We start from the raw sequence: 13,630 nt of genomic DNA, 5'->3' as shown, positions 1-13,630 counted from the left end.
CAATTACCTAAATATCAGGGTTTCTAAACTTTTAAAATCGTGTACTATTACAAAAATATACATGGTAAGACTTCAAATATCCTTAGCATATCAAAATAGATAGGTCTGTGTACACTACTATGGAACTATTGACTTACAGGCTCCAAACTGAGATTGGATCATAAAACCTCATTAGGAAAAGTGGCACGTTCTTCTATATGCCTCAAGTCTATCCTTTCAAATTGATTTCAAATTGATGGGTTATTTACAGCATTCTAACTGACTGGATGCATGAAACACACACACACACACACACACACACACAGCAAGCACATTTTTCCTAGTTAAAATATATCAAACTTACGTTTACAGTTGTACAGCATTCTATAGTAAGAGATGTATTAATTTATTCAACCATCCCCACTTCATGGGCTTTTCAAATATTGGTTACTACAAACACACTACTGCAATGAAATATCCTTCTGAGTATACCCTATGTATCCACATTGTTACTTTTAGAAAATATATTTCTAAATAGATAACTGGCTCAAAGAGAATTTAAAATTTTTGTTTTAATCCTCACCCAAGGATATTTTCCCATTGATTTGTGGAGAGAGGGAAGGGCAGAAATATTGATGTGAAAGAAACACATCTCTTGCACAAGCCCCAACCAGGGCTCAGGCTGGGGAGGAGCCTGCAGCCAAGGTATGTGCCCTTGACCCAGAATCGAACCCAGGACACTTCAGTCTGGCAGGCCAATTGCTCCATCCACTGAGCCAAATCGGCTAGGGAGAGAATTTTAAGTTTTAAATGTTTACTTGACATTGCAAAATTATTTTTCAAAAATTGTATCATGTGTATTCCCTCCAACAGCTTCTTTACATTTAAAGTGGGTGCATTTAATTGTATGTATATTGACGTCAACAGAGATGCTTAAAATAAGTAATCTGGGCCTTGAAGTTCTTCACCAGGCAGAAGTGGAAGGATAAGCGTTTACTTTAGGCAGAAAATTATGGCATAGCTCTATAAAAATACAGGGAAATAAAACAATGTGGTCTAAATATAGTGTCATGTATACAGAACTGGGGGCTTCTCTTCTCTTGCTCACTCTTTGCTGGATTTCACCCCTAAATTTCTAGCTCCTGTGGCAGGTGACTCGAAACCCTTCTGATCTGTCAAACCAGTAATCATAACCATAACCATCAACTATGAATTGGTATTAGCTCTGTGACTTTAAAGATGCAGAATGAGTACAAAAGTGTAGATGAACTCTTACAGTTAAGAGGAAAACGTTGGAGAGTATATTTTAAAATATTATCTAGATCAGCAAAGCATAGTGGAATGTTTGTTCAAGTACCAGCATCGGTAGAAAGTGAAGGTGTGGAATTTTCAATGAAAATAGCAATTTTTGGAGCAAAATTAGGTTTTCAAAGAATAAAATGAGAATCAGTGCAGTAGGACAATGACTAATATTTAAAACAAGAAAAAATAATACTCTACATCTCTTTTTTCTTTAACTCAGAACTTTTCTTAAAGGACTTTAGTTTAATAAAAGGATATTCTATTGACCTTACCCACAGACAATACAATACTATTTGTGTTTTGGTAAGGAAAGATTTTGGTGGCGGTGTTTCTTTTATTTTGTTTTTATTATCTGTGAAATATGTATTAAACTCCACATAACCACTTCTCTACCCATTCTGACAGATTTCAGATGCAGTTATCCACATAAATTATGTTATTATCTTATTCAGGAAGGGATGCCACTTTGATAACCAATAAAAAATGAGAAGAGACAATCCTGTAAAAGGTACGCCATATATCTGAGGATAGAAGTAAACATAATAAATCATCAAGATTTTTAAACTTGTGAATATTTAATATAAATAGCCTTGTTCTAAGAAAATAAAATGATAAAGTTTCATATTTATGAGATTAATAAATCAACAGGAGAGGAACGCTTTATCAGTTTGACATATGACCCTCATTTGGTTCTTATACCAGAACACAGAATGCATGTAAAACGTTCTATAAGAGAAGCATTTTGCCATCTTATAAGTTACAGGTAATTTTCTGGCTTATATGAGACATAGGGATTTGTTGTCTATCTGGTATTAGAATACTGTCATATCCAAATTATTTTTCTATGTTTTATTTCTTTTTAGCCGACCTCAGGGACTCATTGTTGGTTTCCTAAAACATATGGATTAGAGCTTTCCATGTAAAATGATCAAGGAGAAAAGTACAATGGTCAGTAATATTCTATTGTATGAGAAAGTCACAAAAGTAAAACATGTTCTCTTTACTTTATGAGTAGACTGTATCCTAAAAAATTAATATATATCCATTTTAAAATAAATAAAAGGATTCCCTACCCATTAGTAACACAGAATGCTTACCACACAGGAAAAAGTCGAAGGAGAAGAAAAGCAAATTAATATCTACTGAGTCAGGTACTATGCTAGGCACTGTCATGTAACTTAACCTCACAACTCTCCAGGGAACTCTCACATTGTCATAGATTAAGAAACTTCAATTATAGAAGGTAAATGCCTTGCCAAATATCATTATGAAAGAGAGGCAGAGTAGGAATTCAACCTCTAACTCCAAATCATATGTGCTTTCCTCCACAAAAGAGCAAAAATAGAAATAATGGTAACATCACATGCCCTTCACCATGTTAGTGTTCTCCAGTAACAGCAACCAAAATTTCCACATTCTGCCTCGACTTTCAGGCGGGGAGCCCAGTGTGAACAGCCAAGGCTGATGTTTCTCTTTCATGTGCTGTTCATAATTAATTTGGAATCATATGCCTTTTGGTAGGAAAGTTAATCAAGTATGCCAATTACACAAATTATTTAGTACTTCTACATAATCAGATAAGCATAAAGGTAAAAAGAAAAATGTGCTCCTTTCTCAAGAGAATTGGGAAAAAAAATCTGAAATTGAAGGCACCAAAATAGTTCATTTTCTTCCTCCCTTTATTGTTTAATGTCACCCCAGAAGCTCCTGAAGTCAAGAGTCTGAGCCCAGAGATATGACTGGAGTGGGCAGGAATGTCCTAGAGCAGTTGGAACCAACATGAGGAAAGAAAGGCCAACCTAGCAAAGGGAGTCAAGTCCCAGATCAGTCCATGTGAAGAAGATGTACTCAACAAGGCAACAGCCTGGCGAGATCAGGAAAGTGTTTTCATACAGCAAGACTCAGCCAATAGGGAAATAAAAGGATGTTTCTCTCTCTCTCTCCCTCCCTCTCTCTAAAAATATCTTCAGGTAAGGATTTTAAAAAAAGAATAAATGTGAACTGAAGAAATGGCTATAGAAAGATAAGTTGGAGTTATAACGAAGTTACATAATAAAGTCTGAGAGTAAAATTACAAATTAAAACAATTATTATTTATCTAACATTTCTATTAAACACCGACATCTTCAAACATATTGCTTCTAAAAGAATTGTAGAACAGGAATAGCTCACTCTTTATACAAGCATGCAACACAGATGAAATATTTAAATATAAGCATATGAAATCATAAAAATCCAGAAGGAAAATGGGAATTTTTGTTTTGTAATAACAAACATGGGGAAGGCTTTCTAATAACATCTTGAAGCCATAAAGGTTCAAAAAAATCCTAAAAATGATGATTTTAAAGTTTATCACAAAAAACTAAAGACAGCACAGAAATCCATGTTTTCAACACACATAACAAAAGATGAATTTTCTTAAATTTACAAAGAGTTCTCACAAACTAATGGAATATATGGGTGAAGTAGTTTCTCAGAAAACGAAATAGAAATTACTTATAGCTTCCTTCCCTTAGTTTCTCTCTCTCCCACTATCCAATTCCATTCTTTCTCCCATCTGAGTAGTGGAATTTCCCACATCCACTTCTCCATCACCGTAAGACTCCACTGTGTCTGTGTGTATTACACCAAGACTTCCAGAAGGAGAACTCAGAGTTGCTGTATTTTGTTTAAGTTTAGAGCAAAAAACTGTAGTCAATTTCCAGACAGTTTTAATTAATTTTTGGTCTTGGGAGGATCTATATTCAATCTTTATGATTCATCCTTCATTATGATCTTATTCATTCACCCCTCCCTTTGTTTCGACCATGTAATTAATTGTAGCAGCAACCACCTGAAGAAGGATTGCTCCTGCAAAGGAGACATGGTGTATGTAAAGTTAAGATCTGTGATGAATTTATGTTCTCAAAATGAAAAACTCACTATTCCCAAGGAAAAGTCCTGCTTGTACCCTCTAGTTCTTTCAGCAAACCTTAGTTTAATATTTGACAATTAAGAAAATGTTATGCTGCTGGGGAAATCTTTCATTTTATTAAGTTCCATTCACAGTCCCTTACCCCAAACCAAACGTATTACTTGATTTTGCTCACCTCCTCTCCTGAAAGGTAATATGCTGCGAGTAGGCCTCCAATAAATCGAATGTTGACTTCAAACACAGACACCTCTGAATTCTGTGAAAATATATGGAAAATATTCACATTTACGTAAAACTTTATAGTTTTCAATACTTCGTAAGTTTCTTGCAAACATCCTGTGGAGAATGTTTTTCCACTTTCTACATCTTCATCTCTCCCCTCCCATTTGGTAATGTTATTGCAACTCCTCCACTACTGCCCCTGCTACTTCCTAATTGCCTAGAACCGTGGTCGGCAAATTGTGGCTCGCGAGCCACATGCGGCTCTTTGGCCCCTTGAGTGTGGCTCTTCCTAAGCCTTAGGAGTACCCTAATTAAGTTAATAACAATGTACCTACCTATATAGTTTAAGTTTAAAAAATTTGGCTCTCAAAAGAAATTTCAATCGTTGTACTGTTGATATTTGGCTCTGTTTGCCAACCACTGGCCTAGAACAATGAGCCATTTTCATGTATCTTACATATCATTGTGAAATTATCTAAGTATTTGATACTGTTGACTATTCTATCCTTGAAAGCTTCTACTTCCTGTAATTAGCTACTTCTGGAATTAGCACTCTCCACTGGTCCTTTTCCTTGTTCTAATCACTATAGAATAATACTCATTTTCACTTCTATCTCTCCTCATGAATTTTAAATATTTTTCCTAGTATATAACTTAATAAATGTTAAAAGAGGCACACACACAAAAAAATGGTAGGATGATGGATTAATCAATTAATAATATTGAGAAAATGGCTCTTGGTTAAGAAATCAATGTGGATAACCATTTCATAAACATACAAAAATATCACAACAAAAAAAGTAAAAGAAAATGTGACTATATGTAGACATCCTTGAAAAAGAAGGTACTTTGTAAGCATTAAATCAATAATATTGATAATAAATGATAACAGAAAGACTTGAATTTCCCCAAGATGCAAATTACTAATAAGAAAAAAATATGAACAAAATTAATAAGGAGGAAATTTTGTACAAATATAGCAAATATTAATAACCTTACTGCATTGAGTCTATGTTTGCTATGAATATAGGTACTGCTGAGAAAAATTCTAACATATGGAAAGAAAAGTAAGTGGCAGAAAGCATGACCAAAGAATTCACAGAATATACACAATTGACCAATATAAAGGTAACATTTATGATTTTTTAAATAAAAATTAAAAGGAAATATTTATTACCTTAAAATCCTCCAAATATTAATAGACAGAATACATATAGCATTTGATACCACAAGTATGTTTCTCCAATATAGAATTTTCACAATACAGTTATTTTTAATAACATAACTATCATCATACCCATCCTCAAAAGCAAAGTGCTTTGTATTACTCCATATCATATAGTCCCAATATATAGCACACTGCAATAGAAATTCACAAATATATAGAGGAAGGGCAAGAGGGAGGGCAGGCCTCTATCACCTTAGTAATCTTCTAGCCAGTTTCCCTGATTTCATCCTTACCCTTTGGCTTACACTCTATACAGCATCCTATAGCTGAGTGAACCTTTTAAATCCTAAATCAGTTTAGGCTACTATTCCGTGGCAAATTCTTACAATGACTTCTGGCTACATTCAGAGTACAATGACTAATAAGATCCAACATAATCAGATCCCCATTTCTCTGACATCATCTCCTTCCAATATTCCTTTGACTCACTTTTTTTTTATTACCAAATGGGTGTACTTACTGTTCCAGAATTGCCAAAACTCCTGTGTCAATCTTTACACTGTACTTTACCTGAAGGTCTTTCTGACAACACAATATAAAATAGTGAAATAATCCCTCACCACTAATATCTTTACCATGTTACCATCTGATTACTATATAATTATTTACTTGTAAAATTTATACCTCCCCTCACAAGAGAGACAGAAGAGAAGTTCTAGAGCAGGGGTCCTCAAACTTTTTAAACAGGGGGCGAGTTCACTGTCCCTCAGACCGTTGGAGGGCTGGACTACAGTTTAAAAAAAAACCATGAACAAATTCCTATGCACACTGCACATATCTTATTTTGAAGTAAAAAAAACAAAACGAGAACAAATACAATATTTGTATTTGCATGTGGCCCGCGGGTCGTAGTTTGAGGACCCCTGTTCTAGAGAATAGGGAGAGAATGGGAAATAGGCATTATTCAAAGGAGTATCTTCCAAAATTGATGAAAACACAAATCCTCAGGCTGATAAAACACTATGAGTCCTTTAAAGAATAAAAGACACATGGTAATGGGAATTACACTACAACAAAGCAAAAAGTAAAATATTAAAACAAGGGGCAAAAAGACATTATCTTTGAAAAATTAGACACTTTTTAACAGCATAACAGAAACTGAAAGACAATGGAACTATATCTTTAGAAAATGAAAAGGAAATAATCATCAACCTCTAATTCTATACTCAGCTATAATATCTATTAGGAGAGAGCCTTACTTATGTTCACACGGTTTCTGTTGGGTCTCCTCTCAGAAATGTCACCGTAACAGTCCTTCAATAACCACCCCATGTAAAATAGCTCTACTTACTCTAATCCTACTTACTCTTTATTGCTTTCCACAGCACTTATCACCAATGGATATACTATGGATAACTTGGAATATTTTTGTTATTGTGTGAAAGATGTTATAAATGGAGTCATTTCAAAATGGAGTCAGAGTTGCCATCCCAGAGGAACTACCTGGCATGTCTTACCCCTCAAACCTTTGGAATATTTTAACTGGACAAAAATAACCACTAAACTGGGTGAAACCAACATTATATTCCAAACAGCTATTTGTAAAGCTAACAGAAAAGCAGAAATCCTGACTTCAAGGATTGAAAATTAAGGACATTTTTTAGAATTAACACTACCGTGTGTATATAGCTAGAGAATAACTCAGCTTTTTAGCACCAACGTACTAGTACTTGTAAATTCCTTCCTTCCAATCATATAATTATTTTCCTTTCCTTTCTCATAAAATCCCTTGCCTTCCCTCCTAATTGGAACATAACTTGGGTTTCTGCCTGAATTCTTTCTTATCTCAAGTAAACACTTGTTGCCTCTCACTTTAGCTTTCTATTTTTAGGTTAACAACTGTTTTCTCTCAAAACTAGAATATAAACTCAAGAAAGAGATAAGACTATGGTTTGTTCATTAATTTTTTCATGAGATCTAGAACAGTGTCTTTTACAGAGGAAGTGTGGTAGGCAGTTATACAGATGAGCAGAGCAAGGATGATGGGCTATGTACAGGTCTCCAAGGTAGAAATCCCCAGGTGCCTAGCAAAGGACAAGTGTAGCCTGGGACCTTGCCCCCAGGGTGACCTCTCCTCCCCTAGCATATCACTGGTCATGCCTTTTGGATCCCCTAACCTTTTGTCCCTAGAGGTTATATCTAAGCCTCAGTTGTGTTTCAGCTCCAGGCCCAGAAAAGCAGCAAAACCAGACAAACGATGCCACAGCTGATCTCAGGACTGGCTGCGTTGAATGATTCCCTGCCCCTGGCACCGACCAATCAATTAGTGGAGACCCTGACCCTTGAAAGCACACACCTGGAAAGCTGATGAATAGTTTGCTGATATTCCCCTGGGACCTCCTCTAAACTCTCTACCTTTAAGACCCTTAGGACAGAGCATCCAGCTCGCTCTCCCTCTCAGAAGCGCACCTGAGCCTTTCCCCTGGTCTTCCTCCTCTCCTCATTTGCCAGCTGGCTGCCTTATAGGCTATGCCAATAAGAGGTTTACTAAGATGATACAAGGCTAGAGGAAGGAGAAGGGACTTATTCCATCTCTAGTTTCTGACAGTGTCGTCACCCAGGCAGTGGCCATTAGTTCCAGGTTACAGTTCCTCTGCCATACACACACAATCTCCAAATCAGTTTCATTACAGCCCTTAGCAATACCAAACACTAGCTAGGTACCCCCGCCTCAGAAGTCTGAAACCTAGCTCTAAGAAAGTCCTCCTAAGAGCTCCTAAGGTCCCAGAAACAAGAGTCCTTAAATACTAAATTTTAATTATCCTAATCTCTTCACATTGTTCTCCAAGTCCCAGGGGTAGCAGCTGTTTACTGTAAGTAATACTTCTTGTGATGCCACAATGTCCTCTTTTTGCCTTTTCAGTTCCCCATAATTTGGTTAATAATACTAAGCAGTAAATTCTCTAACTAAAATAAATAGCATAGTCTGGTTCCTGATAGAGCCAAATGATAAAAACGATATGCTAGCTAATTATTTGGCATAATAAAGCTGTCACATTAATGAACAGGAGTATCTGAGATTGCACCAATGTCAATTCTCCCCAAATTAATCTATAAACTGAATGCAATCATCACCAAAATTTCAACAGTATTCCAGAGCTGAAAAGAACAGAGAGCTGAGAATTAAGGTAATTTCCTAGAAGATGATCAGATATTAAGATTCACATATAGATATCAAGCGTCTTACAAAAATATTGTAATTAAGACAGTTTAATAGTGGGATAAAGAAAAAAGGCAATAGAAAACAAAAGACCAATATAACTAAGTGGCATGTATAAACAGTGGGGAAGTAAATGGTACAAGGATCAGCTGATGGTAGCTTATCTCACTCTGCATAAAAAAATCAATTCCATATGAATTTAAAGACATAAATGCAAAAGCAAACATTAAATATTTAGAATTAAACATAGTAATATATCTTCATGACCCTGGAGAAGTGCTTTCTTAAACAAGATACAGGAAGTACAATGTATAAGGGCTACATAGCCAAAAGAGAGGGGGGAAAAAAAGACTATTATTTCTCAGCCTCTCTTTACTAGGGTTGGGTCATATGAGTAAGAGCTACTCAATGGTATTCAAGCAAAAATAGGGTAATCAACTCCCCAGAAGTGTTCTTGAAGAACAGTTGCATATCTTTCTCTATCCCTTCCTCTTTTCTGTAACTGGAAGGTTTGTCTACCTTATCTTGAAGAGCCACATTATACTATGAGTTTGAAGCTATATACTGAAGTTGACAGAGCAACAAGACAAAGAGCCCCAGGACTTTGATGCTCAAGGAACTACCCAAATCTGCCCTGAACAGCTCATCTCTGTACTTAATTTGAATGAAATGATCATTTATCATGTTGAAGCTCTTTTATATTAGGTTTTCTGCCATCATAGCCAAACCTAACCCTACCTGATAACAAAAATTGTTCTAAATAAAACACGTCCGAAATGCTAGAATAATATAAAAGAAAGTAATCAGCTTTTCTAGGTTAGTATCAGGAAAGGCATCAGAAAAAAAAAATTTTTTTTGGATTTAAATCACAACTGGAATAATGCAGGGTCTGCCAAAGAGAAAAACAAAGAGAAAGAATGACTTCTGACTACAGTCAGAGAAACAGCAGGCACAAATACATGATAGATGATAATGAAGACAACAAAAAAGTCCACACTTCTTTGAGAGCGCCGAATCCTCACACTTCTTTGAGATGAAGAATGGTAATGAAAAAAATGCTAACATTTACTGAGCACTTTATATGTACCAGATTATATCAAATAATCCTCACAATATTGCAATGGGATAGTATTTTATGATGGTTCAGAAAGAATAAGAAATTTTCCCAAGACACACACCTAGAATGTAGCTGTGCTAGGCTTCAAACCTAAGCAGTACCATTTAACAACTGAGCCACCCCTACCAGCCATGTGCCCTGACTGGGAACCAAACTGACAACCTTTTGGTGCATGAGACAAAGCCCAACCAGCTGAGCCACACTGGCCAGAGCCCAAATAGTTCAATCTTTTAAAAAATAATAAAAGTTATTATTTACAGCTTATGCTTTCCTCACAGTTCTAGCTCAGTGTGTTTTCCCTCTATTTATTGCCTTAACACAGTGCCTCAAATGATAAGGGCAAGAAAAGTACAAGGAAGATGGTGAGAATGTGTATTTTATGCAAAAATTAAATAATAACTGATAATCCCAAAAGAAAAAAAGGGGACTTGGAATTTCCTTAAACTACTAGTAAAGTGCTCAAAACTATTAGGGTTTGACACTGTGTCTTTTCAGTCAATCGAAGAAATTATCAACTGTATACTCACCACACTAAAATCAAGACTGTCTTCAATCCATTTTTGACCATCTCGGAATTCATCATGGAGTCCCATGATATAAAGGGTATCCAAGGCATCTACTATAGTAGCACCCATTTGTGAACTTCCTATATTTGAAGATGAAAAACTGTCATTAAAAAGATGACCTTCCCATAAGGCCTATTGTAATATTTTATACTAGAGGCCCAATGCACGAAAATTCGTTCAAGAATAGGCCTTCCTTCCCCTGGCTTCCCTCCAGCACCCGGGACCCAGGCTTCCCTTCTCCGGCTGCCAGCAGGCACCTGGGACCCGGGCTGCTTCCTTCCGGCCGCCCACAGGCAACCCAGGGCCCAGGCTGGCTTCCCTTGGGCCGCCCATAGGCACCGGGACCTGGGCTGGCTTCCCTCCAGCCCCGGCTTCATCAGGAAGGACATCCGGAATGATGTCTGGAAGATGTCCGGTCTAATTAGCATATTACCCTTTTATTATTACAGATATAAAAAGACAATAAAAGTAGGAATATTAGGACCCAAAAGAATAACCAACGTGGTTCACTTTTCTGTAAGAATAGATAATATACATTGTTTAATATATCTTCCTAAAGTTGGTATTGACAACTAATAAGATTTTTAAAAAAACAAAATTATAATTATCCTTACTTTTCTTCTTGGTCATAACATGAAAGCTATATACTTAACTAAATTAGGTTAAAAGGATTAATTAAAGAAATGGGGAGGTTGATTCAAGATAACAAGCTAAGTCATAAGACTGTTAGGGATGAGAGACAGAAATCAAATAGTGGGGACTTGCTATAGTTCTAAGAAATATTAATCATGCTCTAATAACCATGATTAAAGAAAGCACATTCTGACCTGTCTGGAGTTGTAGGGCCCCAGACCTGGGAGTTAACCTTGAAATGGGGTCTATTCTCCTTATCCAAGAACTGCCTATCATCATGAAAAGATTAGCAACCTTCTTGGGAAACAATGGAATCCTGGAGGCATTCCCCCTACTGCCTGTAATCTGTAACTATTTTACCCATTATTCCATTTGCATACCCATTCTTATTCCTTTTGCCTAATTCCACACATAATCTTTGTCCTTCTTCCCAATATAAGTAGCAGGCTTATGGGGGAGGAGGGGCAGAGCAGATATTTGTGGATGACCTGCTGGTCTCCCATGCTGCCAGCAATATTAGAAAATAAACATTAGAAAATAAAAATGCTCATATACGATTCAACCCTGTCTCTGCTTAATTGGCTTAAGTCGTGATAGGCAGTCCTGACCTATTTGTTGTCCGGTTTCAAGACAACCATGTTCTTCTGGTACAAATTCATAGAAAAGGCAAAATATCTATTTAAAAATAATAGTACAAGTACAACAAGGCTAGGTAATTATGGAACAGAAATTGCAATAATCCTTAACAATCAAAAAGCAGGTTGATCATACTGAAAAAGGAAGCCATAAATCAAACGTGAGTAGAGAAAATCAAAATAGTAAGATTTACCCATCTACAAGAAAGAGATAACCCTAATCTTAAAGGAAATGTTTCCACAAGGTAGGAACTAATTCAAAAAAGCTACCTGAGCCTGGCTGGCATGCCTCAGTGGTTGAGCATCGACTCATGGACCAGTTCATGGTTGGATTCCCAGTCAGAGCACACACCCAGGTTACAGGCCTGATCCCCAGTAGGGGACATGCAGGAGGCAGCCAATCAATGATTCCCTTTAATCATTGATGTTTCTATCTCTCGCTCTCTCCCTCTCCCTTCCTCTCCAAAATCAATAAAAATGTATTTTTTTAAAAAGCTAGCTGATACCAAAACTAGATACTAAAAACACATGACAAGAATCAAGCCAATCTTACTAATGAATTGCAAGATTCCTGAATAAAATATTAGCAAACAAACATAGTAGCACAGAAAAAAAAATAAAAGGGAGCAAATGGGTCCTCCCCAACCCCAGGAATGCAATTATTATTTCCATCTTCTGAGAATGAAAATCATCCACACAGTTTACTATCTACATTAACATGACTTTATTATTATACTGTCTTCATCAAAGTTTACTGTTCCAGGAGTCTCTTGCTCAGAATGATGAAAGTTAATTTCATTGCTCACTCCAGGAACTTCCTGAGAGACCCATCAACTCTTCAACAGAAAGTATCACAAGATGGATTACACACCAAAGCTCTGAACTCTTTACCTCCAAATTTCCTGCTTGCCAATCCTAAATTATTATATCATGATTCTTATCTGATTATCATAAACAAGCCTCCTCCAATTACAAGGCCCATCTAAAAAATACAGATTTTAAATCTCAATAAACATCTCAACTTTTTCCTTCCCCATCTGACAGGCTACTAAGGCTCTGCTGAGGTAGTGATCTACTTTACAAAGCAAGCATTAGACAAAGATAAAGTTTTGTCTTAAGTTATCTTGTGATATTTTAGGAATCAGCATTTGAAATTACTTAATTTACTAATCTTTCTTTACTTTTTTCTTCTGACCCTTTCTCTACTGGGTAAATAGTGTTTTCTTCTGAAAGTTTATAGCCATACAACCGTAATAGAAAAAAAATTTTTAGTAAATTAATTAAAGTATATTGAAAATCTCAAAAAAAAGTGACAGGCTTGCGTTTGAAAAAAATTAATGCTTTTATTTAGTAAAATAAATAAAACTATACAAATTTGTTCTTATAATGAACAACTATCACATTTTCTTATTCATGTACTCCCAATACTTTCTTCAACTTAACAAGTATCCTATATAATAAAAGGCTAATACGCAAATCAACTGAACAGCGGAACAACTGGTCGCTATGATGTACTCTGACTACCAGGGGGCAGACAGTCAATGCAGGAGCTGCCCCCTGTGGTCACAAGGGAATGCTGCTCAGCCAGAAGTTGGGCTCACAGCTGGTGAGCACAGCAGTGGCTCTCCCGCCTCCACAGCAACAATAAGGATGTCTGACAGACAGCTTAGGCCCGCTCCCCGTAGGTTCCCAGACTGTGAGAGGGCGCAGGCCAGGCTGAGGGATCCCCGCCCTCACTCCCGAGTGCACAAATTTCGTGCATCAGGCCTCTAGTATCTTGATAACAAGACAAGTACTCCACCACACTCTGGTAAGTTACTTAGTCTTCTCCCAACTCCATGTTGATATTAACTAGAATGTTCTGGGTTATTACA

The 13,630-nt window shown here is 36.5% G+C and overlaps 1 protein-coding gene across 2 annotated transcripts in view; it reads right to left on the bottom strand.

The window, feature by feature from the left end:
* The window catches only part of MAN1A2 (mannosidase alpha class 1A member 2), a 64,453-nt gene that overhangs the window by 29,977 nt on the left and 20,846 nt on the right, over positions 1-13,630 (bottom strand). For both annotated transcript variants that reach the window (XM_006763056.1, XM_015563480.1), the window contains exons 4-5: positions 10,450-10,568; positions 4,371-4,451 (exon numbers count right to left, since the gene is read on the bottom strand). In XM_006763056.1, the coding sequence (XP_006763119.1) occupies positions 4,371-4,451; positions 10,450-10,568 (200 nt within the window). The remainder of the gene's footprint in view (positions 1-4,370; positions 4,452-10,449; positions 10,569-13,630) is intronic.

This window comes from Myotis davidii, unplaced genomic scaffold (assembly GCF_000327345.1).
Source record: "Myotis davidii unplaced genomic scaffold, ASM32734v1 scaffold217, whole genome shotgun sequence".
NCBI classification, from domain to species: Eukaryota; Metazoa; Chordata; class Mammalia; order Chiroptera; family Vespertilionidae; genus Myotis; species Myotis davidii.
Note: the sequence above shows the minus strand (reverse complement) of the source record. Positions and strands in the feature narration are given on the sequence as shown.